The 27,733-nt window shown below is 37.1% G+C and overlaps 1 protein-coding gene across 1 annotated transcript; it reads left to right on the forward strand.

The window, feature by feature from the left end:
- The first annotated feature begins 422 nt into the window (after nucleotides 1–422).
- On the forward strand, nucleotides 423–27,185 carry LOC120628158 (MAP kinase-activated protein kinase 2). The gene is made up of 8 exons (XM_039896389.1): nucleotides 423–714; nucleotides 15,300–15,425; nucleotides 18,199–18,336; nucleotides 19,678–19,884; nucleotides 20,507–20,638; nucleotides 22,331–22,453; nucleotides 25,733–25,885; nucleotides 27,002–27,185. The coding sequence occupies exons 1-8, from the start codon at nucleotides 622–624 to the stop codon at nucleotides 27,071–27,073; spliced, it is 1,044 nt and encodes a 347-aa protein (XP_039752323.1). The 5' UTR covers nucleotides 423–621; the 3' UTR covers nucleotides 27,074–27,185.
- The last annotated feature ends 548 nt before the right edge of the window (nucleotides 27,186–27,733 follow it).

Here is a 27,733-nt window from a genome sequence, read left to right on the forward strand (position 1 = left end):
TGTACAAAATCGCACTGTAACTGTCTAAAATATTTTTTATAGCGAATCAAAAACAAGTTACTTATATCAATTGTGATAATTGTAGCAATTGCTAAAACTTTTTCGCAGGATAAACAAAATTATAGTCATTATAGTCGTAATTAAAAAGATGTCTCCAGAAAACAAAGAAATGCCTTAATAAATTATTGACTTTTAATTTATAATTATGATAACGTTTTAAGGTAAGACAATCATGTTCCGACCTTATTTGTAATTACCTACTCTGTGGTTCGTGCTCAGCCTCAAAAAGCCCAGAACCAAAACCGAACGATCATAAAAAAACATGACTATGACAATTGACAACCCTTTATGTCAACCGAACAATTTGACATTTGACTTTTCGGTTTTCCTGACGTGACGTCACTTTACGAGTTACGCCTGCGTCACTTAGTTGCTCATGCAAGGCAAGATTCGCGGACGCGACGTAAATTTTGATAAAATCTGTATAGTTTGCCGTAAAATCTGGTCAGTGATACAGTTTAATATATTTAGTTACTTCAGAGTTATCAGTGGAGCTCTAAACAACAGTGATTTTAAGTGAATTTTTGCTTAAAACGTATAGTGCAGCAAACTCGGCTAAAAATGAATATAATTTCAAGAACACCCAAAACTACGCCTATAACGGATGATTACGAGATCTCCAACACGGTCCTTGGCCTTGGTATTAACGGAAAAGTAAGTTTTTTAAACATTTTCTTTGAAAATGCCAAATCAATTTAAAAAAAGCTAATACACCTATTGTTTACATAAATGACGTAAAGGTACGGAATTAGCCTTTCAAATGAGTTTTTTTTTATCAACGGCAGTTTTCAAAAGCGTAGGTTTTTTTTATTGTTTCAAAACTTTATTTGGCTAACGTAATACCTAGGTCCACTAAATAAATTAGTATCTGGGGTTACTGGTTTGTCTACCTCAGTAATTAATTAACATACGTAATTTCGGAGTGTTGACAATCGTGAAAATATTTTTAATGGTTGACTCATTAACGTTAAGCAATTCTATTATTGGCGTTCACAGTTTAAAATTATCCAAACAACACTTCTGTCAATTTTCTTACAACAATGCTGAGTTATAACGCCCATCAATTTTTATGGCCAGTCTAAATAATGCTGCAACTTTAAATCTACCTATATAGTTGAATAGATCCATTAAAACAGCAGTCATGGTGGTTTGGGTGGTTTCAGCTTTACTTTCAGTTTTCCCCCGACTCACCTGTAACTTTCTGTTACCAAAGCTATGTTTTTAATTTACATTTTTATTGGTTAAATGGAGAAAACTATATGTCGGAGAGTTCTGTCTTACTGTTTGCAAGAAACTGTCAAGTCTATAAATTAAAACCATTCTGGATCAAGATCTTGTGCTCCCCTTAAGATCTTGATTGAGAAGGGTTTTTATCTGATGGAGAAAATTAGAGGAGAGTGTACTGAATTGGAGTGATTATTGATGTTAATTACAGCCATTCACCCCAGTGATACCATAACTAATCAGTCTGATCCTGATTCTTACGTACATTTAGTCCTATACACTTTGATCTGCAGGATGTCAGGGTTTAAGTGCAGTATAGTGCTCATTCTTTTGCAGGAGCAGTGTTTTGCGTGTGCATTTTGGTGTGTATAACTTCTTATTCCCTCTCTTATGAGAGAGGAGACCTGCGGTCAGCAGTGAGACATTAATATGCTTGGAATGATGACTAAAATAGACAAATTTTTATATCTGTAAAAACTTTTGTACAATACAGTTACTTCTTATCAAGGAGTTATACCAATTTGATAAATGATAATGATGAATACAGATTGAATAAGTTAAATGCATTGAAGTAATTGTATAAACTCCTTGATCTTTAGAATAATAAGAAAAAAGCTAAATAAACGTTATTAATGTGTATCAGTTAGTTATTCTTAAAAATATTTAATTCAAGTAGATTTTTTCTTTTCATTAATAAACCTAGAATATGTAGACTATCAGATGCGTTGTATGGAAGTGACATCCATATATTGTTTATTGGCATTGGGAAAGAATTGGAAGTAAATATGCTTTATTTTATTTTATTATGCTTCCAAATATTTTTTTTCCTCAAGCAGTAAACAAGTTACATAATACTGTTTTTTTTTTTTTTAAATAATAAATTATTCAAGTATTTATTTCCACAGTTTCCAGTTAGCTTCTGTTGTGAAATAGTTTCAACCTTTATCTGCAGGAGGATCCAGATTCTTATTAAAATTTTATGAGACCAATAAATTGGATAATCATTTGGAATAACTAAGAACAAACATATCAGTTTCATAACTTCTGCCTTTTGGAAGATGGTTTAATACACTGTGGAACAGTCACAATTGAATTGAGTCTCAAGTATGAGAAAGTCAATGAACTTCCTGATAACATAAGTTGAGTCACACATCACTTGAGCTTGAGATAATGGTGAAACTTAATATAGCATGAATGTGGGTATTGAATAGGGATTTTTGTTTTCAACATTTTATATTGAAAAGCACTATTTCATACCTACAGAATTCAACAGAATTTTATATCTAAAACAATTAAATAAACGCAAGTCTTGTTAATACAATTATGTAATTGATTTAATGTATTTGAAATACACTACATAATATATTAGTTATATAAAAGAACATAATCTTCTTATGTACTTTACATTAGTAAACCATTGCAACTATATTATGGTTTAATCCATATTAAACTGGCTTATTTATGTCATTGAGCAGGTTTTTAAAGATTTTAAATGGTGAAGTCATGAGGGAGGGCAGCATACATGTTAAATTTATACCTGCCATTTTCCTGGAAAATTATAAGACCATTTTTGAAGAGAATCTTTGAATTACCACTTACCAACCGGGCTCTGAATATTGCTGCGGTTAGTAATTTATAACTAATTTTTTTTTTCCTTTTAAACTATTTATGCTGTAAATTTTTATTTTCACATGAAGTTTTTATATAATTCAAAAATATAGCTCAAATTGATAGATTAAATTATAATCAGGGAGTTCAGCAAAGTAAATTCTCTGCCATTTGCACTGCTAGTTCAATAAAGCTGCGTTACCATTATGAAAGTGTCTTGCATGCAACTTTCAATGAAAAGTGTAAAATTAAATTTAGATGTAAAAAACAGCTTGTGGTGTGCGTGCAAGACCTGCATACATAGCGCATATATTTTATTATCAAATACAAATATTTCATTGACAGCATACTTTTGCTGTCTGTAATGTACCTAACATGATAAATTGGTTACCTCCCCCCCCCCCCCCCCCGTCTGCTCTTGAGTTCCTGAAATACAAGCTTGAGTGTAAATTTTAAAATAACTAACAACATGTCGCGTCGCTTAGGGTACATCTGCCATTGTATAAAATATAATTGTAACTACCAAATAACATTCTGACAACTCCATGCAAATTTGGTAGATTAACCTAATGCTACAATCACGTTTTTAACTTACAAAAACTCACTAGCCTTAAAATACGTATAACCTTGCTTTTTTAAGGCCAGTGCCCCTGTTAGCTGTTTCAAAACTCTGATTTTTTAATGCAAGTAACTTGCACGCAAATGTTTCGTCCTGCACAATGAAAACGCGGCCTTATATAGTCATATACTTGATTTAAAACAGTCATGCTTGCTAAGAATTAAAACATTTTATTCTTATAAAAGTAAACAGGTAGGTACTAACATTTACTTGATAATTATGACGTGGGGTGTTTCACAAGTATACGTAAATAGCACGTAAAGGCCCCGCTACGTCATGCAACGTAAGAGGAGGTGAAGTGGAAGGAATTGGAACATAAAAGATAAAAGATATTATAATATTAATTAAATATAGAACCTGACCTTTTAAGACGATGGTATAGCTAGGACAAATTTGATGAATAGGTATTTGAAAAAACTATTGCCGTCGCGCTGAGCTTTTCTTCCCACGTAGAGTGCGATAGAGACAGATGTAGCTGAGACCTATTTTACCTATAAAAATTGCGACGAAAATCGACGTTTCGTATTCCTCTTTTTTCTTATCCAAAACTTAGTTAAAATCTTATACTAATGCTCTGCATCTTAGGATCCCATAGTTCATCGGTCCTTCGAGCTATGAGTCCCACCGTGTGAATTTAGCTTAGCAACACGTTATGCAATGTTGTTAGCTATTGTTCTTCTACGGATTTTCTCATTTCTGATTTGAGCACGCAGAAAATCTTGGCATAGCTCTCGCATCGTCTGCTGAGCAACTCAGAGCTTTCTTACATCGCTTGCAAATGTTCTTTTCTACTTTGGTCCTGACGGATGAAACGAAAGAATATTAATTCGAAGTATGATCAATTGTGTCCCTTTTTCGTTGATACTTTAAGTAAAAAAAAATATGGGCGCAGATGTTTTTATAAGTTAGTTATAGATTTAAAGTTATATAGGTACAATGAAGCATAAAAGAAAGCAATTTTACACAATGATGCGGGCTTGTAAGAATAGCTGTCTTGAGATAATATCTACTATGTATGGTAGGTATGGGAAAAATGTACTCATCAGAAGTTGTAGCCAGTATTGTGTTTTTCCAATCCTATAAGAATGGGAACGTCTCTACAGCTGTACCGATTATGATGAGTCACGGCGATCGATAGCAACGCACAGCGTACTTACTATCAGTGTTTATTACATACGTAACTTACGTATTTGAGTCACAAACCGACGAGGCGCCAAAGATAATGTATTGTTGTGTAAATATGGTGATACCCATAACTCATACATATTTCAAAAATCTCATTTTTCAAGTAAAACAATGACGCTTAGAATTATTTTGATAAGCGGAATATTGGTTCATGATTACCAATAAACAATGAGTTTTTAGGGTTTCGTACCCAAAGAGTAAAACGGGACCCTATTACTTCGTTGTCCGTCCGTATGTCATCAGGCTGAACGGGGTCATCTCATGAACCACTTAAACGGTTTTTTTTGTTTAAATAACCAATCTTACTTGACTCAACAATTATTCATTGTAAAGTCAAAATCTCCTGAGGATGCTTCGGTTTGGAGGATACGTGCGTAGAGGGTACATTGCCGTAGATCTTTTTGGTGTGGAGTATAAGGACTGAAGTAATTATAAATTAAACCATACCGATTCTCCTACTTTTCGCGGATTAAGTAAATTAAGCTTAATTTTCGTAATGAACCAATCTCTAGAATAAGTCTGATTTGAAAAATAGTTGCATTTCGTAGATCAATTTTTTTTTTAGGAAGGTTCCAAACTACCAATCCACACTTCCATCACCATAAAATCGACTATGGTGTTAAAGGACATCAAAGTTCATCATTTTTTTTTAAATTTTTGTTCATCCGAACTATTAGGTACGTGACTATCACGATATCACATGTGACTTACGCAATGATTCAATCACATGTTTCATAATTATGAGCAAATGGTGTCTGTTGATAAAATTTCTGTTATATATAATACATATTTATTTATATATAATATAATATTATAACTAATAAAAGTTAGTCCCGCTGTATGTCTATTTGCACGTTACATGTAATCCACTCTTCTGCAAACAATTTGTGTACACTTTATACTATAGAGTGGTGTTGAGTTTAAATGCCTCGTTGGTCTCGTGGTTATCAATTCCAACTACGAATACAATGTCCTGGGTTCGAATTCCGGGTCGGGCCAAAAACTGTTACGTATTGTCTTTCTTCTATTAAAGAATTCAGTACCAACCCGGATTTAGGATACTGGCGATGTCCGAACCCCGATTATTATTATAACTTTTAAAGCCCACCAACCCGCATTGGAGCTGCTTGGCGAGTCTTAAACCGTCTCATAGAAATGAGAGAGTTCTTTGTCCAGCTTTGAACATCAATAAGCTGCAGATAGTGATGACGATGTGTTTTTTTAAAACTTTAAAATTTGCATTGCAACTTGCCTCGCTGTCTGTTTGTTTACACGTTACAAGCTATATAATCTTGTGCAAACAGTTTGTGTACACTAGTTGTGTAGTTGTGGAGGACAAATATTGTTATGAAAACAGATTTGACGCAGTTACTACTATACCTGCAGTTGTTTATGTGAATAAACTATTTTACCCATCCTAGATAAAACCCAGCAATTGGCCTCAAAGACCAATAAAAAGATGTGGAGAGGTCAAAACAGAAAACCTTTATCTAATGCGGTATAATGCGGCTGATATAAAATTCATATGGCGTGCACAAGATTTAACAGGATGGGCATAAAACATAATCCTTCTCCTATTCGAGATATTGGCTCTATTTTCGTGCTGCAGAAGAGGGCTGCTCTTGCGATCTATAAAATGGGTCCGAGAGATTTATTGAGATATAAATTTAAAGATGTAAGGATAATTACAGTTTTTAGCCGATACATATTTGAAAATTTAATGTATGTTCACAGAAATTTGTGTAAATTTAAGAGAAAATGTGACTGCAATAATTTGAACATTAGAAGCCAAAATAAACTTGCAGTTCAATATACTAGACTACATAAAATTAGTAATTAATTCAAAGGAATTTGTATACAATTGTACAATAAACTACCAGCGGATATCTTGGAGATGTCTCTGAAAAAGTTCAGAGTTTGTATTAAACGTAAGCTTATAGAAAAGTCCTATTATAGTATTAAGGTAGGATAAAAATGCTAGGGTGTAAATTATTGCCCTAACCAGATTGCTTCTTTAATAGTTTTAATTGACAATGTGAGATGGTGATAACAAAAAAAAATTACTATCGGCTAAGTTTGTTGTGGGCTTCTTCTTAGACCAGGGCGCATTTGGAACCCCCGTAGCCTTAGTTTTAAGTTGACGAATTTAGTTATCGCCATTAACTCACTTCTATGTCATATTTTACATGTAATGTACGCATCAAAAGTGCCATCGTTGTGCCTAGTTGAATAAAGAAATATTTGACTTTGACTTTGAATAAATTTTAGGCTAGGCAGTGCTTTTGTGCACGTATTAGGCGCACGCTACTGGAAGTACCTAATCATTTCCAAACAGTGTTCTCTAGAGCTTTCATGTAAAATCGGCCGTATTCTTAGTACCTACCTTTTAGGTATAATCCCCAGGATTAGTACCCAGTAAAGTTACTAACAAAAAAAAATAGTTTTGATGCCTAAAATAAAGATATATTATTACATATACTAATAATTATGATCAGTACATAATTATTGAAAATTAAAGTTAAATAAGCTAAAAGCTAATATCTCAAACATCTTAAAATAGTTGTGGTACAATAGTTTTAAAGCTTTCTAAACTCACTGGAATGTGATCCGTCCATTCAATAGCCTATAACAGTCTACTGCTAGACTAAAAGGCATCTCCCAACTAGGTAGTTTGCCCCTAATTACCATACTTTTTCGTTGAGCTGGTGTTCGCAGTAAATGCTAGTAGTAGCACAGAGGGCGCTCGCCTCGTACGACACCCGCAGGAAGAGGAGGGGTGACAACTGTATTCTAATCTGCCATACGGCATATGTAATCCCAAATTGGATAAAAATACCGAACAATCGGTAGAATCGAGACACTGGCGAAATCAAAATCCGGGTAAACTATTTAAGGGCCTTCCCACGTCTTATTAGACCCGATACTGATAAATCGATTAAAGACTAATCGATTCGATATGCTGTCGGTAATTAACTAGGAAAAGAATACGTTTTTTTTTTAAATTTTAGCTGAGTCACCTTGAGGTGATTGCCTACGCTCACGTCAATAATGACGTCAGATAATGCGTTATGATTGGAAAGTGGAATGAGCTACGTCATAGGTAAAAAGGTACATCATAAAAAACATCGCCAAATCACGTCATTGGAAGAATGAATTTTTTTTTTTTTTTTTTTTTAAAGTATATAGACAAGTGCTTGACTGCAATCACACCTGATGGTAAATGATGATGCAGCCTAAGATGAAGCGCGCTTGCCTAGAAGATGCCTATTCACTCTTGATTTGAAGGTACCCAGATTATAGGTATCAGGGAAGACGGAAGATGGGAGGGCATTCCAGGCCTTTGCGGTGCGGATCAGAAAGGAAGAAGCAAAACGCTTCGTACGTGTTGATGGTATTTCAACCACGTAACGGTGCAGATTCTTTCGGTGCCTCGCAGTTCGATGGTAGAAAGGAGATGGTTTGACCAAATCGAATAGCTCCTGAGCACACTCTCCGAAATGTATCTTGTAGAAAACAGCCAGACAAGCAACCTTGCGCCGGTGTTCAAGGCTTTGAAGTCTACTGACTACAAGGTCGTTGCCAATGAGTCTCCTAGCACGACGATCCACCGAATCCAAAGCATCGAGCTGGTACTTGGCAGAGCCATCCCATAAATGGCTGCAGTACTCCATGCACGACCGAACCTGAGCTTGGTACAGGGTTAGAAGCTGTTCTGGCGTGAAGTAGCGCTTAACTTTGTTGAGGATGCCAAGTTTTTTGCCAGCAGTTTTAGCTTTGGACTCGATGCATTGTCCAAAGTTTAGATTGGACGAAATGCTGATACCTAGGAGCTCAATACTATTCGTGATTGGCACAGATACATTTCGGAAAGTCGGAGTTAGGGGGAACGGACTCCGTTTGGCGGAAAACAAACACGCTTGGGTTTTGGAAGCATTAAACTGTACCAGATTAGTGTCACCCCAATCGGACACCTCGCTTAAGGCCAGATTAACGCGTTCCACCAAGGCCTCTCTGAGCACAAGAGTTTCTTCTCCACTAGCTCGTGGACTGGACATGTATCTAACCGTCACAGTGCTGTCATCTGCATACCCAAAGATGCCGGGTTTTAACAGATCATTTATATGCAGCAGGAAGAGCGTAGCGGAAAGAACCGATCCCTGAGGGACACCAGCGTTGATGGCCATTAGGTCAGACGAGGACCCATCGACGACAACCCGAAAAAATCGTCCACTCAAGAAATCAGCGATCCAGTTGCAAAAACTAATGGGTAACCCGTAGGCTGGAAGCTTGTGCAGAAGACTTTCATGCCAGACACGGTCAAAAGCTTTCGATACATCGAGTGAAACGGCGAGCGCTTCACCGTGCTTATCCATGGCTTCACCCCAGATGTGCGTGGCATACACTAAAAGATCCCCTGTTGACCGATTTCGTCGAAAACCGTACTGACGGTCTGACAGGAGTTCGTTGTTTTCTAGGTATGCCAGAAGTCTGTTATTAAGTACACGCTCCAGACTTTTACATAATAAAGAGGTGATAGCAATTGGTCTGTAGTTAGATGGGTCGGCACGGCTACCCTTTTTTGGAACAGGTTGCACGTTGGCAATCTTCCAAGCTTTCGGGACCTGAGTGGTTTTAAGGGAGAGGCGGTATAAACGTGTTAGAATAGGAGACAATTCGGGAGCACAGGTTTTAAGAACCACTGCTGGAATACCGTCTGGACCACTGGCTTTATTCACATCCAGATTGCGGAGCACTTTTAAAACCTCACACTGTCGAATGCGTATCTCTGGCATGACAGAGTCACAAAAAGGTATGGTTGGTGGTGAGGCACTTCCTGAATCTAGCTGTGAATTAGCTGCAAACAGAGATCCTAAGAGGTTAGCTTTATCTGTTGCAGTAAAAGCCAGAGACCCGTCAGGTTTCAAAAGGGGTGGCAGCGAAGGACGGCAAAAATTCGTTTCGATGGACTTCGAAAGGGACCAAAAAGCTTTACTACCACGTGGATAAGAAGCTAATTTTGCCCCGATACGTATGGTGCGACTAAAACGAGCTCTTTTTAGTACCTTCTTGTAGGACTTGGCGGCTGAGTTAAAAGCTCTCTTCTTGGCGGTGATATCCGGAGCTTTTTTTGAACGGGCTTCAGCCCACGCTGCAAACGCTGTATCTTTATGCGCCTCGGCTTGGGCACACTCAGCGTTATACCACCGTGGAACCCTGCCATCGAGTGATACGTCAGCGAATGGAATAAAGTATTCCATGGCTTGCATTATGACCTCCGATAAAGCTTTTTCACTGCTCGACGGATCATTAGACGAGAAGCATACTTGCCGCCAAGGAAAAGATGCAAAAAAATGCCGCATCTCGTCCCAATCTGCTGACTTGTATCGCCACACCCGTCTGATTCCAGTAGAACCGGAGTCCAGGGGGTGATAGTTTGACACTGACCTAACCAAACAGTGATCAGAAGTGCCCAAGGGAGCTCTAACTGATACTGAAAAACGGTCTGGGTCGGTAGTCAGCAGAAGGTCTAGGCAATTAGGTGTGTGGCCGTCGATATCAGGTACCCGTGTTGCCTCTTGGACTAGCTGAGAGAGATCTAGCGATAAGGCAAATTTAAGCGCCTCTCTCCCGGCGTGGTCGGTGTTCTGGTATGGGAATAGCCAGTCCTGGTGGTGAGCGTTAAAGTCACCCAGAAAAACCATTTGGGCAGTCGGATACCGACGCTGTACGGTGTCAGCCGTTTCACTGAGATACTGAAACATCCGCGTCGTCTCCTGGTCACCACTATGTGAGCGATAAGTACAGGCGTAAACAATCTGATCCGTACCTGTATCCAATAGACACCACATGATTGAGAAGTTGGGTACCTCCAAGTTACGGAGACGCCGGCAACAGACGTCATTACGTGCGAACATACAGACCCCGGCACGAGGTTTAAAATTATGCTCAAGTGAATACCCTGGGTACTGAAGATACGCTACATCTGTTGGAACCCCAATTTGTGTCTCCGTAAGAAAAAGTAAATGCGGCCTCTCAGTCTCCAGATGATGGTGGACTGCACAGAGATTAGAGTGTATTCCTCTTATATTTGAGAAATGCACTTTTAAGGAGAGGAGGTGCAACCGCTGTGTATACTTACTTTTCTTCATTTTGCGTGTCATTTGATGTAAAGGGTGAATAGGAAAAGGGATGGCAGTTGTACGAGGCGCGACGTTTGTAGACTCCTCAATCCACGAAGATACCACACTAAAAGGAAGACTCGACTGGAGACTGCGGGGACGCCCGAACCCCCCTGGGAATCACCATCGGGCCCTCTCTCTGGTCGTCAACCAGCACGATGGAAGCCATCCCAGGATTTTTCGCTAGTTGGCGGGGCAGCCTTTCATAGGTGACGAACCTATTAGTTGGGCCCCCTACTACCTGCGGTCGGCCAGCGGTGCACCGTGCTTCGGATCCCGCTAGCCTCCAAATCGAGGCGTCCAGTGTAGTTACCCCGTGGATCGGATCCTGTCATTAAACGCAACGCAACTGTACATACCCATCCCCTTTAGAATGTTCATTGTTTTATTTTTTTCCTTTTATTCTTTCAATCCAAAAGTGGAAATGGTGGAATTATTATCCATTGATATGTAATATTCTGATAAAGAATTAAATGCACTAATAGTTGATGCTTAGTTATGAAAAGCGGGCTAAAATGACGTTTTATGCTCTTGTGCATAAAATGTTAAAAGGTGTATTTACTTCCTCATTACGCCTTCATTAAATCGAACAAATACTGTTATTATATATGTGTCAAAAAAGGTGACAACATGAATCAATATTTCCCTTAAAATTTTATTTAGGTATAGATATCTATAGCCTAAAGGTATTCCATTTATTACTATTAAATTTGCTAGTCCTTTCTCTTTCTTAATCTTCCCTGTTGATAAGGATGGCTCTATTGTATACATTCTATGAATTTAATATAAGTATATATAAGTGTAATCGTAGTGACAAGAGCAGCGTCTATTGTATCACTTGGTCTTCGAACAATTTATTTCTTGGCTTTAATAAATGAAACTAAGCAATAAACGTTACAGACAAAATGGCTTGTTTTATGCACTTGTTGCACAATCCATCTGGATTGTGCAATTAGTCCTTAAAACATCTTTGCTTTGTTATTACACAAAAAGTCTGTAAAACAATATGGCAAACTGTGGCAATTATTGCTTAGCATCCCTGACACATATTAAGCTTAATTTGAAAGGAACATGCAAGTCTTCCTCGTGCACAATAAAATCGTTTTAACTGTCATTAATTCAAGGAACTAAGACATTTATAACTAAAATCGCAAGGTCGATATTTGTTTACAAATAGTTCTCAGAGATCGTAAAGAATAAAGTATGCAGATTTCATCGTAACGTAGGTACAGTTGAGTAATCTGTACGTAGATTGTGACGCTAGCTAATAAGGCGCCATCTCCACGAGCGTTTATCCAGCTAGAGTCCAAAGTCAATAGTATAGGAAGTACGTTTCGATATCATTCAGATATCAGATATCATTGCGGTGCTACGATAAGTGGTTCTAACGAGTATTATATCGCCATGTTCGCCGCCGCAAACTTTACTTCCCAATTCGTACCGTAGCGCTATTTAACACAGCTCTTATGCTATTATTTCCATGATTATCGGGCAATCGGTTACGAGTCTAACGAAGAACCGAGGCTCGAAACTGATTTCATAATAGCCTTTTTTTATTTATGTTAATTTTTTTTCGGTCAAAATGATTCAAGAACGCTTTATCAAACCGCTCTTTAACAAGTTTTTTGAACGTCTACACGGGGCAAAAAAGATTACTCGCCTCGATAGCAGATGCATTTTTAAGTGCGAAATGCAACATTGAATTGATCCAGCGGTCATTCAACCTAGTCAACGCTCATCAAAAAAAAATATTCATTAAGCAGTAAATTAATCATTGTTCGATACCGTTCAAAAATATTAACTGGGAAAGATGTGTCCGATACGTTTTTAAAAACATCACTCAAAATAAAGATAATTTAAGAAAAAACCACTAGTAATCATTTTTCTAAAATCTGCAATAAATACTTTTAGTTTGTTATTAAGTCATTTGTTTGAAATACTAGCATCTGTAATATCTATTATAATTAGCTATAAAGATAAATACAATAATAACAATAAAATAGCTCTGAAAGAACACTATTCGCAGCGTGAACGCGAACGTGATCATCACTCTCATGGAGTCGCGCCTTAACGGTACGTACAATGAAGTGCCTTCATAGTTGAAGCTCATTGCATATCTGCTAAAGGATAGTGACTTGCGAGTATCGGTAATTTCACTGAGTCATGTCGGATAGCTAAAGATATTTAGATCGCGTGACGAGTCAAGGTTACTGGGAAAGTGATATATTTTCCCAGTGAGAAAATAAGGGCTTCGTGAAATACAAGTCTGAAAGTAAATAATTATGGCCCTTAAGACCTTAGTAAATTTGTAATCATCAACCGAGGGTACTCTTACGATATGGATGATTTTCGATTTGTTTACCCGATGCTTAAACCACTAGTAAAGTAGGTATTTACATCCATTGTTAGAAATGTGAAAATAGCTGCGTGAAACAGGTGAAATCCTAAGTAATATCATGAATGCGAAAATGTGTTTGTGTGTCTTTGCTTCACGCTGTAACTTAGCCGCCAATCAACTTCATTTTTGGAATAGAGTTAGATGAAAGGACGGTAACATAGGCTGCTTTATATCCCAAGAAAAAACGTTTACCACAGCATTTGTAGAAAACCGTAATGCTGATTTTTAGACGTTAATATAGCAATACCGTCAAAAGCCGTTTGAGCTGAAATTATAAATTTTATAATAGTGTAAAGTTAATTTCCAAATTATTATGATAATTATTAAAAACACACTTACGTAAAGAAAATAAATTTTTATTGTTTTTGTTTTTTTTTGTCACATTTTTGAAAAATACTTTTCACTAATAATCCCGTGGGCAAAGTAATGAAAGGATTGTTTACATCCAATGACAAGTAAGAAAAAAATTACTTTAAATTCCTAAATGCCTAATGAGGCATTCGAAATGAATTGAATGATAATGAATGAAATCCACAAAAATGCATTATATATCCCTACTTCCCTATCCCTATCCCTACTAATATTATAAATATCAATGTAAGTTTGTTTAATACGCTTTCCCGCAAAAACTGCTTAACCGATCCTCATGAAACTTTGTACACATATTTTTGGAAGTGTTAGAAGTAATATAGGGTACTTTTTATCCCGACATTAAGCTCGGTTCCCTTGGGAGAGGGGATGAAAGTGTTTGACGATTTTACACCATAATTCCGACAAACTATAACCGATTTAAATAATTATTTTTGTATGTGTTTAATTTTGCCCAAACTTTGTGTAGATCTAATGAATGTGGTTGGAGATAAAGGACAGAACTCCTCAGCGGACAGCAGCAAAACCCTCATTTAAGGCTTAGCTATACTGAATGCTTTCATTTTTTTTAGAACTACAACTAAATTGAATGCCACATCAAAAAACAAAATCAAACGCGGACGATGTCGCGGGCAGCAGCTAGTAACGCAATAAATTTTATTCCTACTTATTGGAAATTTATTTTCTCCTATATTTTTAAGTGGGGTGACCCACTTGCGACGTTTATCGATCTGAAACTACCTTGACCCAAGTTGATAACAGGATTGGATGCAACCCTTTCCAGTGTTAGCCCAAGGTTTTTATTTTAACCCTAATTGAGTTGAGGTTGTAATATTTATTATAATTAATATATAACAACTCGAGTTTTCTCCGTAATGTAATTAATTTATAACAACTCGAGTTATGTTCTTAAAGGCAAGGCGAATCAGAATTTGTCCCAGCGTGGTGGATTACGGACATTGGGACCTGTATAGTTAAAACCCACCTGTTTATGACCTGTATGACCGCTAATGGGCTCTATATAACAACCCGAGTAAAAATTATATATTTCCATACACATGTAAATGCAGGCGATACTGATTCTCGAATGGTCATTAAACGTTAATGGCCCGTTAATGGCCTACTGAGTGATCTCAAGTGCCACATATATCCTGTCGCTGTTCTTAGGTTTTAGTATTTACATACACATAAATATGAGATCTGGTAGTTTAAATTCTTAATTTTACATTCATAGCAGCAACCTTCGTCACCATCCACAGCCCATAAATATCCCACTGATGGGTAAAGACTCTCTTATAAAGAAAGAAGATTCTAGTGTATAAACCCACCATGCTGCTCCAATGCTGCTGGTGGGTTTTATCGATTATTATCATGCACCTCTCAGTGGGAGGTCTCGGGTTCCCGGCAGGGACAATTTGGGAGTGTATAATTTCGGGATTTCCTCGGCAAAGACGTGCTGCCACCACCAGGTGAGATTGCAGTCAAGGGCTAACATGTTGTGAAATAAAAATGAAATACAAAATTTTCACCTAACATAAAGTATGAGGTGTGAGGCTGAAAATATGTATCTTCAAAAAACCCCGAAACACCACTAATCGACGATAATATAAACCGTGAGCGTCGCTTATCTTATCTAAACTGATACCATTGTCAACAGGTTGTAGAGTGCCACGAGAAGAGTACGGGCGTGAAGCGAGCGCTCAAAGTGCTGCACGACAGCGCTAAAGCGCGGAGAGAGGTCGAACTGCACTGGAGGGCAAGCGGGTGCATTCACATAGTTGAGGTAACCTTTGTACATCCTACTTACGTTATAGCCCGCTTTTAGCCGCGACTTATCCGTTTCTGGCGACCTCAGTGGTGTTTGCTACGGTCTTATAAGCGGAGGTCCCGGTTTCAAGCACGTGCCACCAACCGATTAGGGATTCAGTTTTTATATAACCTGTGCAGGTAAGCCCGCTACCATCTAAGACTGCATCATCACCATTTGAGTCTCCAACTTGTCGTGTCACAAAAAAAAAAAACTAACAGGTGCAAAGTATCTTTGTTTTCTTCACGATCGAATTACCCTTTAAGCTATACTATTCCGCGTTAAGGACTCTTTTTGGGAATTTTTCTAACATTACATCTTTGGGAAATTTAATCAAGATCGGTTCAAGAAGAATATAAGTATATAAGAATATATGGATGTAACATAATCATACATCTTCTATCTTCTATATATATATATATATATAAAAGAGAAAGTGTGTTCCATATAGGCTCTGAAACGGTTGGACCGATTTCAATGAAACTTTCAGGGAATCTCCGGATTGATCTGGCGAGTAATCCTGTAAAGTTTGGTGCCGATCGGAGCAATCCTATTTTTGAACTGTCAGACTGTCAAATACAGCTTTTATTAAAAATTTAATTATGTAAGTTTATTGTTTAACTAAAATAAATCCTGGCGAAGCGGGCTGGGTACGCTAGTAGACTATAAATTTATAAATACACTGCAAAATTCGCAAAAAAATCCTGTATTATTATTTTCCTTTGTTTTGTTTCTGTCTTCGTAACCGATACACAAGCGCCTATAGTTTCAATGGTCATGTCTTTTCACCTACGTTCGGTTACGTTAATTTCAAGGCGGTGTATTAGCATAATACTTTTGACGAATAATAGAAAAATCACTGTCATTATACCGCACTGTGGAAATATTTGAAGCTTCAATAAAAACAGCAATTTGTGAATGCACAATGGACTATTATGCATTATGTCTGTTTGTCACAACCTTTTTAACTATGTCTTTTGTTAACGCGACTGAGGGTAACATATTTAATTGTGTAACATTTCCCTAATTTGTGCGTTCTAAGTCGGAGTTTTTTTTTTTTTGATGACGGGGGAAATCTTCTTAAAAGATACCCAATTCTCTGTGGGAGAATTTGGGTTATGAGGGATTTCTACCAACTAAAACCCCCTCGGTTGCCAGCCTCATTATACCCATACCCCTAACAGCTCGCTGCAGCAAATGCAGCCTCCCAATTTGTTTATTTATTTACATAAAGTTTAAAAAAAAAATAGTTATAGCTAGCATCAGAAAACCACCCAGGTTTGTAATATGTGCTAACAAAGAATTAAGTCTAGGTACGTTAACTACAGAACATTATTGCCAGTTTACCATGTTGTGTATAAAAATTATCATAAGTGACTTAAAAAGAAGGACTTCAGCACGCACAAATTGGGGAAATGTAAAACCTGCCAAATGTAAAAGCTGGAATCTTAGCTGGTGAATCATTATTCCAGCTTGAGCTGGGTGAATAATGATTCACCAGCTAAGATTCCAGTCAAGAACTGTCTTGTATTAGAATGAAATAAAAAACAATATATTATGAGTAGTACAATGTTCGCATTTGGTAAGCGTTAAAATACATGCCTTAGTGAATTCATCATCAACATCATATGAAGCCATTACCGGCCCACCACAAGTCACAGTTTCCTCCCAGAATGAGAAGGGCTTATAGCCGTAGTCCACCACGCTGGCCCAGTGCTGCTTGGTGGACTCCACACACATTTGAGAACATTATGCATGCAGGGTTTCCTCAGGATGTTTTCCTTCTCCGTTGAAGCAAGTGATATTTTAATTACTAAAAACGCACATAACTAAGTGCATGAAATCGCTATGTAGCGATAAGGTCGCCAAATTGTATATACGTTGTTTAGTTATACTTTTCTATTTTTTTCTATGTACTTTTTGTGGTGTGCAATAAAAGTATATTCATTTATTCATTCATTCATCCATCCATTCATTCATCCATTCATTCATTCATTCATCCATCCATTCATTCATTCATTCAAAAGTTAGAGTTGCGTGCTGGGATTCGAACTCGCCCCCGAGTGAGTAAATTAGTTCATAATAGGCGCTTAGTCAATTAAGTGGGTGATATTGAATAGATATTAGATAATACCGGAGCAGTGATGGCCCTGTGGGTAGAACTACGACTTCACTTTCGGGGTGCCGAGTTCGAATCCCACGCACCTCTAACTCTTAGTTGTGTGCGTTAGATTTACTATAATATCACCAGCTTCAATTTTCAAGGAAAACATCGTGAGGAAACCTGCATGCCTGAGAGTTTTCCGTAAAGTTCTTAAAGGCTTGTTGAGTCCACCAATCCGCTCTGAACCAGCGTGGTGGACTACAGCTTTAACTAGTGGCGTGCATACAGGATAGGTATGCACTATATATATATATAAAACTTAAAAATAGGCATTTTGGTTGTAAAAAGCCTACCCTTAAGTTTTTATAATAACCTGTGTGATGCCCCGTGCACTGTAGTCCGCCGGTAATATGTTGATATGACGATGATGATGATAACACTAGCTGTTGCCCGCGTTTTTTGTCCGCGTTTATTTTTTAACAAATCGGAACCGTTTTGATTTCCTGAGATTAAAAGTAGCCTTGTGACTCTACGTACTTTCAACTATCTCTATGCCAAAAATCGAGTCTATTGGTTGCTTAGTTAGGGCGTAAAGTAAGGACAAACAAACACACTTATAATATTAAGTATGTATTTGGTTTTCAGATCATCGACGTATATGACAATACATACGGAGGCAAGCGGTGCCTTCTGGTCGTGATGGAGTGTATGGACGGTGGGGAACTATTTCAAAGAATACAGGACAACAGAGAGGGAGCCTTCACAGAGAGACAGGCTGCGGAGGTGGGTGTTAACACAGAATTAAGAACATACAGAAACCGCGTACACGACTAATATTAATAATAATAATTTTTATTTCAGGCATGCTCATATTTTTTGTTATTAAAAATACATTATTACTATATAACTAAAAGATAATAAACAAAAATTAATAGGTACATAATTTTTAAATATGCGAATCGCTGCCGCTCTAATCTATTTGAAATAGCTCAGCAGTAACACACGTAGCTGCAGTCCAACCTGCCAGCAATCTTCCATTTAGACGTAAACAGTAGCTATTTTACCTCTAATGTTCTAAACGTTTACCATAAAATGGGCAAAATGAGAAAAACTTGTGAGCTAGCAACATTCCGCGGGTCTAAGTCAGACGTGGCCGCGGGTCTTTTTATTTTTTTGGGCCACTGTACTTCATGTAACAATGGCTTAATGAGGGTTCTGTATTTTCTTTATTCTATGGGTATCAAACAAATGTTATCCTTCTTATTCTTCATTGCTTTTATGCCCTCATCCCGTGATATGTGGAGTCAGCCCAACATTTCTTCTTCAAACTCGAAGATAGATAGTTGTTTATTATTTGGTGCATTTTTTACGATCGACCTGTCTGACGTTAACGCTCTTTGTGATTTTTTTTGTTTGTGGAATACCCACCAGCTTTTAGTTCAAAGAGGTAAGGGATAATCCCTTTTTAATCCCAAAGCAAGCATACCTGAGCATCCACATTATGTCATTCCGGACCTTTGGGAGAATTTTCTCTTTAGATCAAACTCGTAATGATAAAAGTCATTGGCTTATCTGTCCGACTTAGAAGTCGAACCCTAGGCTTCTTAGGCAATAGATGAACACCGCTGTGACGGTTATAAACTTCACTAAACGTACGGTAATAGTAGAGATTTTGTGACAGAGCTCATCCGTGTCAGTACACCGCCATGCTTATTTCTGCTTCCAAGCAAGATTGATGTGTAAATGGAGTGATGCCACAGGTACATGAGGTTTAATAAACATTTTGGGATGTCCTGGGAAGTGCCGCTCTGTTTATCTTTATATATATATATCTTGTGTGCGTGTGTATGTCACTGAACTCCTCCTAAACGGCTGGACCGATTTGAATGAATCTTTTGGAATGCCTTTGGGGGACACCCTGGATGGTTTAGATTCACAAATCAGCCCGACAGATGGCGCTGGGGTCCGCTAGTAGGTTTATAAGACCATTAGCTCTGTTCGTCATTATCAGTTTAAAATGTTTATAGGCGCATTAAAACAAAAATAACGGTCTATACTCGTAAAGATTCTTTGTAGATTCGATATATCTTTACTTCTTTAAGACTACCTTTGCCCTCATTACAGATTATGCACTCTATATGCGTCGCGGTGCGTCACCTACACGACTCGAACATAGCGCACCGGGACATCAAACCTGAGAACCTGTTGTACACGAGCTTGCAGCCCAATGCTATACTGAAACTGACTGACTTCGGCTTCGCTAAGGAGACCCTCACGCAAGCGGATACATTGCAGACTCCTTGCTACACACCCTACTATGTTGCACCTGAGGTGAGTTAGTTAGCGAAATAAGAATAAAAAATTCAAATAAAGAACATCTCAATGAATCCAAAATTATAATGTATCGTGAGTCAACCTGTTTGTATACTCATTGAGAGTAACGGCGCGCAAGCAAAACCGATCTTACTGCAGGCGAAGCGGGTAGGAGGGGAACCCGGCATTCCATACCGCATCCAGTGACGGGCACCTGAGTTAACTCATAGTGAGTTAGCTAAGGTGCCCGATACTTGTTACCTCAGTTAATATTGTAGCTGTAATTCTTGGAGATACGAGTGGTTAAGCTAAAGTGGCTGGCAGATAGCTCGGAGAAACGATGGGAGATTGGGTCCCAAGATGCTGTTGCTGCGTTGGTCGCCCCGCACGAGATGGACAGACGACATCAAATGTGTCGCTGGAAACAAGCGGCCCACGTTTGTGGATTTTGAGACTCCTGAGAAAGACCTATGTCCGACAGTGGACGTCAAACTGTTGATATGATGATGACGATGTTAATTGTTACACATATAGTTAAATATAGTGAAACTAGTTATAATATATTGTTCTATTTTATTATGTGACATATTAACTACTTTTAATGTATATAATAACTGGGGTTTCTGATTGCATTTTTCAGGTACTGGGTCCAGATAAATATGACAAATCGTGTGACATATGGTCTGTCGGCGTAGTAATGTATATACTACTCTGTGGATTCCCTCCCTTCTACTCCAATCACGGGCTGGCGATATCACCTGGGATGAAAAAGGTATTTACATCAATGCGCAATAGAGGGAGAAAGAAAGAGAGAGAATGTATCTTGAAAGGAGAAAGAACATGCATTTATTCATGTGTTAAAAGCAGTACATTTTATATTAATATTGAAACATCATGTCTGTCTGTAACACCAGACATTAGGAGTGTACAGCTCAGAGTATGCCATGCAATATAAACCAAGTGACGTCACAGCAAAAATAAGTTAAGCAAGTAACTTTCACTAAAGTGATAGAAGCAGCAAACTGTTAAATTATTAATAAAATATTCTGCTATGGATATCATGTATAAATTTAATTTGGTTTGTATAATATAAAGCTAACAGTACCAAATAAATATTCGAGTGGAAATCGTAGCCGATACTTTGCTAAACTCCATGTCTAATGAATACAAGGTTCAAATTCAAAATTCATTCAAGTGTTAAGTATTCATTCAAAGTGAGCCTAGTTTATAAGCACTTTTGAAAGGTCAAGTGAGGTCAAGAAAGGTCAAGGTCTGTTTGTGTGATTACCACCGGTTCGGAAGGCAGATTCTACCGAGAAGAAACTCAACAGATTGCTTTTATTTTTCGAAATAATTTTACTGTTTAGCAATCATTATAATTTTTCTTTCGTGTGGAAGAAAAATTCCAACGTGTAACCGAATTACAACACAAAATGTTGAAGGGTGCTTAAGTTACAGGTTCAGACACAGCACCAATACTATCCTTTGTACTTTAAATGGGGACCTTAAAAATCCGTTTGTATTATTGGTCTTGAGTGCACCGATGCAAGAATAATAATTTTAGGTTTTAAGTTAATTTAATTTTTTTACATCTACATTGGCTTTATTATTATTATTGTATATTTATTATTATTATTTATTATTGTAATTTAATTAAAACAAATCTATTCTATTATATTGCTTGAAAATAAAGAATATTTATTTTTTAATTATTAAGTATATTTCATAAGGAATCACCCTGTGAAATAGAAAATCAAAGAAGCATATTCATTTTTTCATATAAACTAATTCAAAACATTCTAACCCTATTGAATATAAAAGACCGACACGAGCATAGTACCTACGCTACGCGACCTTTACCAAATAAAGTGACAGGAGTAACTCGACTTTAATTTTGCATGTAATGTTAGGGCTGTATCTGATTTCCTACAGTAAAATCTATGGCAGCAGTTTACTCAAGACTATTGGCGTTTCTGTTTCACAGATAAGTCTCAGAGACAGTAAATAATACCTCTAAAGCATGTGAAATAATATTTCGGTTATCATTTACCCGTTGTATATAACGACGTATAATAAAAGTGTTTTTTTAACACATAGTTTAACCTATGCATTATTGGTAGGTAAAAAATAACCTTAGGAATTATATTATAAAAGCATATACCCAATCCCACAAATAACTTCTGTACCTTTCGCGGACGATATACAGATGCCACTAATTTATGCCCTTTTCGATGAGATTTTTTATTTTTTTATTACTCAAACTACTAAAATTATTATTCTTCGCATCCTGAAACTCACATGAGTTTATTTGGACGCTGCACATTCCTCTAAAATCTAATAAGTTTAAATATATACAATATCTAATATTTTACCCGTTAAAAATTATTACCTGCTGTATACTGTAACAGCAGGGTAATAATTCTTAGTGGGAATTTATGGCTAATGACATAACTTTCTGTTGCAGAGGATAAGGCTAGGCCAGTATGACTTCCCAGAGCCAGAGTGGTCGAATGTATCCTCGGAAGCCAAAAACCTGATCCGTGGAATGCTATCTGTTGACCCTGCAAAACGATTGACTATACACCAGGTAAATACTTTAATTTATGCATACTTTTGACTCAAATTATTTTCTGCTACTTGCTTGCAATACGTCAATACGTATGTGTAGCCAGCGCTAATATATAATACTCAGAAAAATATCTCAGTATATTTCTGAGTAGCCTATGTTACTCGCCGTCGTTTAAACTAACTCTATCCCAAAAATCAAGTTGTTTGCTTAGTTAGGGCGTAAAGGCAGGAAAAACAAACAAACATACTTTCGCATTTATGACATACTTCTTTCTTCTACCTCAACTACTTCTTTCTTCTACCTCAACTCCAGACTTTCCTCCCTTTAACTTCGTGCCTTTCACCGAATGTGATGTTAAGAAGAGCATAACATTAATCGCTTCGAATGCTGTCGGTACTGACTGCGTTAGCCGTAATATGATCATTCCTATTCTTGGTGTTATTTCCCCTATCTTAACCCATATTCTAAATTATTCAACTTTCTGTAGCGAATTTCCTGATGCATGGAAAAATGCTCAGATAATTCCTCTTCCTAAAAAGGCAAATCCCGCTTCTCTTTCTGATTTTCGTCCTATATGTATTTTACCTTTTCTGTCAAAAGTTTTGGAAAAATTAGTCTACCAACAACTAAGCCTATTTTTTAATAAACATTCTCTTCTCAATCCTATGCAATCGGGATTTCGCCCTGGTCATAGTACGGTTACAGCTTTAGTGAAAGTCACCGATGACATTCGTCTGGCGATGGATAGTAAGAAGGTTACAGTCTTGACTTTGCTCGATTTTAGTAACGCTTTCAATACTGTTGACCATGATATCTTGCTTAGTCTACTGCGCTCCTTTAACATATCTCCATCGGTGATAGACTGGTTTCGGAGTTACCTCAATGGTCGTCGACAGCGCATTCGGTCTGAAGAGTCTTTGTCTTCTTGGTGTGATGTTACGGCCGGGGTACCTCAGGGTGGCGTGTTATCTCCCTTACTCTTCGCTATATTCATTAATTCGATCACTCAAAATATATCTTCTCTCTACCACATGTATGCAGATGATATACAAATATATCGCCACTCAACCACTGAAAATCTTGATTCTACGGTGTCTGCTATAAATATGGACCTAACTGTTATTTATAATTGGAGCAAGCAATATGGACTGAAGGTTAATCCTGCGAAGTCGAAATCAATCATAATTGGCAGCCCTGGAATGATTTCTAAAGTTGATTGGCGTAACCTTTGCCCTATTCTTTACAACGGTGTAGCTATACCCTTTTGCGCCTCCGTTAAAGACCTTGGCATACATTTGGATCAAGATTTTTCATGGTCCACTCATATTAAAGAGCTAAGTAGGAAAATGTTTGCAACCATGAGCTCACTACGGCGCCTACGTTTTGTTCTCCCGATCCCTACCAAAGTTATGTTGGCACATTCTCTCCTTCTCTCTATTCTAGATTATGCGGACGCAAGCTATCTGAATCTGACTGAGGACCAACTGAACAAACTTGAGCGTCTCCAAAATCTTGCTATTCGGTTCATATTTGGCTTGCGCAAGTATGACCACGTATCTGAATTTCGTCAAAAGCTCAAGTGGCTCCCTATTCGCCGTCACCGGGATCTGCACGTACTTTCACTTCTGTACTGTGTGTTATTTAATCCCAAAACACCTCCTTACTTGAAGGATAAGTTTAACTTTGTAGGAGCGGCATCTGACTTAAGATCTTGTCGTATGCTGACTTTGAGCATGCCATTCCACAAGACGAAGTTTTATAAGCTTTCCTTCGCAGTTCAGGCTATCGAATTGTGGAATGCTCTCCCTACGAACATACGACAGGCAAAATCGCTTGATATGTTTAAAAATGCAGTTAAAGCTTATTATCTTGCGCAATAAGACGACTGGTTTTTATTTTTATATCACTATTAATTAATATAGCTTTTCAGAATATATATTAGTTTATTATTTTTAAATTTATTTATAAATATTTTATTGTATGTTTTTATTTGTGTATATTTTGTTTATGTATTCGTATGTAGTTATTGGTATGTAGGTTTATAATAATTTTACACCACCTATTTGTTCTCGCTCTTGTTGTCTCCTAATCTTAAGGTTGCCTGGCAGAGATCGCTTTTTAGCGATAAGGCCGCCTTTTGTATTCTACTCCAGTTTTTTTGTGTTTCTCTCTATTCGTCCTTTATTTTCCTAACTGTGTAGTGGTGTACAAATAAAGAGTTTAAATAAAAATAAAAATTAGTAAAGACGACATTAAGAATTGAAAGAGTGAAACGGCAAGGTAAAGCTCGTAATTTAAAATATTTTGTGTTTATTGATCAAAAACCTTCTTGGAGTTACGACCTTCGGCTGCGATCTGTAGCCTTTTTTTTTAAATCTATTTAAGGGACTTAAATAGGTTATTAGAACAAGTTTTAGTCTCTCGCAATCGAGGAGTCACTTTCTATACCGTCAAAGTATAATGGGCCTAACGTACTTACTATTATCATTTTACAAACGTTCTGATTGAAGCCCTAATTGAAGAATTTTAGGTACTTTTTAAATTAATTTGACTGTGATATTTAAGCATGTTTAATACTTGAAAACGATTCCTCGATTGCGAGTGGTTCTAAGGCTACAGATCGCAGTCGAAGGCTAATTAGAAGTGCAATAAATCACAAACACGTACAACCATACACAAACACACACACACACACAAACACATACAACCACACACACACACTCAAACGCACCTCAAGTAGACACAAATGTTGTAATTATCTTTGGTTACTCTTTATAACTTTATAGTATACTTAATTTTGATTTATATAACTTTGATCTACTTATTTATTTTAATTTGTATATTATGTTATGGAAAAGCGGGGCCACCTGCCACAAGTGCTAGTAGTAACTTACTAGGATGACCAGAATTTCAATGTATTATTTTGCTGTACGAACGAAATTAATATTTTAAATTTTTTAATTTTTTTTTAAATTTTTTTTAAATATCAAGATAGCGGAATTTTTTCCAACTTAAATACTCGATATTTGATTATTTGATCAATTAACGTTAAATATTTATAAACTAATACAGGTCGTAACTGAAAATGCAGTCTAAGATGGTAACGGGCTAAACTGTTAGGGGTGTGGTAGTTGAATTAACCCTATACCTCTAGTAGGATTTTACTCGGCATCGTACTCTTAGTTTAGTTTTGTTTAGTTTCACTGAATTCTCTTTATGCTCATGATCGTTTATTATCTGTGTCGGGTCAACAATATTTGTTACGATACTACTATAAAACTTTGCCATTGTTCTCAGGTGATGGCAAGTCCTTGGATTCGTCAATTCACCCAAGTGCCTCAAACTCCACTTTACACGCACACACTGTTACGCGATGCTGGTGACGCGTGGGCGGACGTACAGGACGAGATGACGCGCTCACTCGCAACCATGCGGGTAGACTATGACCAGGTATTTATCAATAGTATTTTTGTATTTGTGTAGTCTGGTTTATGTATTAGTATGTATTTATTAAATAGTGTACCCCACCTATTCGTTTTCTTTTCAGTTTTCCTAATCCTAAGGTTGCCTGGCAGAGATCGCTACTTAGCGATAAGGCCGCCTTTTGTATCCTGCTTCATTCTTCATGTGTTTGTTCTTTTTTTGTCTCGTTTTTCTGAGTGGTGTACAAATAAAGAGTATAAATAAATAAATTAAATTAGTTTAACCTGGCTTCAACAGACGTCGACGGCCGAGCGGCGCCGTGGGGATCGACCCTGCTTTCTGAGTCCAAGGTCGTGGGTTCGATTCCCACAACTGGAAAATGTTTGTGTGATAAACATGAATGTTTTTCAGTGTCTGGGTGTTTATCTGTATATAATATGTATTTATGTGTATTATATTCATAAAATATTCATCAGCTATCTTAGTACCCATAACAAAAGCTACGCTTACTTTGGGGCTTGATGGCGATGTGTGTATTGTCGTAGTATATTTATTATTTATATTATTATTAACAGCTAAACAAGTAAAATCAACGTGAAAATTATAAGAAATTTGTAAGTTACAAAGTTCTTAAGTGAAGATAAGTTCTAAGTTTGTAAGTACGAATAGCAATGAGTTTTAATATATATTTTTTTGAATTCCACCAAACACAATGGCAATCTCATTTGCAGCTTGTAGCGCCGAAAGATTTAGTGTTTTGGTACGATGTCGCGTAGAAATCGATTACGGGGTATGGATTCAATATAACAACCATTCAGGTTAGCCCGCTACCATCTTAGACCGCATAATCAGTCGACGTCACGGCTTTACTATAATCGCTTTAAACAGTATTCTAATAATACTGTTGTCGTTTTGTTACAGAATTATAATCCTTATTTGTATGAGGTTCAAATTGTAATCTGTAGTTTTAAGACGTATTGTCTGTTGTTCAAATTATTTACTCAATATAGATTGTAGTCAAGATAGCTTGTGCAAAAATGTGGTTTCAGTCGAAGTGTGACAAAACTCTATTCCGTCGTTATGCCAAGTTTATTTATAATGCTATAAAAATATTTGTGAAAGTTTTTTTTTTTTTTTTGGCAGGTTCAAATCAAGGCGTTAGAGCAGAGCAACAATTCGCTCCTCAACAAACGACGTAACAAAGTTGGTGCCTGAGAGTAAAACTAATAGTACTTAAAGATAAATACCAAGCTCACAAATACCTTGTTAAGGCTGTTTTTCCTATAGGGATGTGCGTAAACAGAGCATTGCAAGGATGCGTGGATAAACAATGGAAATGAAACTATATCACTGCACGGCTAGCAGTGGCGTGCATAGAGGGTATGCACAGGGTATGCAGATGATATAAAATGAAGAAAATCCCCATTAAGAGTCATAAAAAAACTAAACTATAGGCATTGTAAGAGTTATAAAAAGCCTACCCTTAAGTATATATAACTCGTACTGGGGATTTTCTTCTTTTTATATCATCTGCATACCCTGTGCATACATTATATGCACGCCACTGACGGCTAGCATAGGAAAACAAATGTTTTATCCCCCGATTATATCCACTCACAAGGTATTAAATTTACTAGTCCAAAGCGAGGCATCATAAGATAGGCGCAGTTTACCCCCATTTTAAATACATTATATTGATATTTTTCACACCGTACGGGTGTAACCATGCTCGGAGAGTGGATAAAATTGTGGAGGGGGATATTTTTCTCCCATCTCCATTAAAAAAATGTCTATTGCCCGTACTAACTGTACTTCTTTCGATTCCCCACTAGCCATGTATGTTACAAGATATTTAAATACTTAGTGAAATTTTAT

The sequence above is a fragment of the Pararge aegeria genome, chromosome 12, assembly GCF_905163445.1.
Source record: "Pararge aegeria chromosome 12, ilParAegt1.1, whole genome shotgun sequence".
Taxonomy (NCBI): domain Eukaryota; kingdom Metazoa; phylum Arthropoda; class Insecta; order Lepidoptera; family Nymphalidae; genus Pararge; species Pararge aegeria.

Excerpts from the sequence above, each read along its gene's own strand:
- LOC120628158 (XM_039896389.1), top strand. The coding sequence starts at position 622 with ATGAATATAATTTCAAGAACACCCAAAACTACGCCTATAACGGATGAT. Across the intron at positions 18,337-19,677 it reads CAGAGAGACAGGCTGCGGAG|ATTATGCACTCTATATGCGT; the intron begins GTGGGTGTTAAC and ends CCCTCATTACAG. Across the intron at positions 19,885-20,506 it reads CCTACTATGTTGCACCTGAG|GTACTGGGTCCAGATAAATA; the intron begins GTGAGTTAGTTA and ends TGCATTTTTCAG.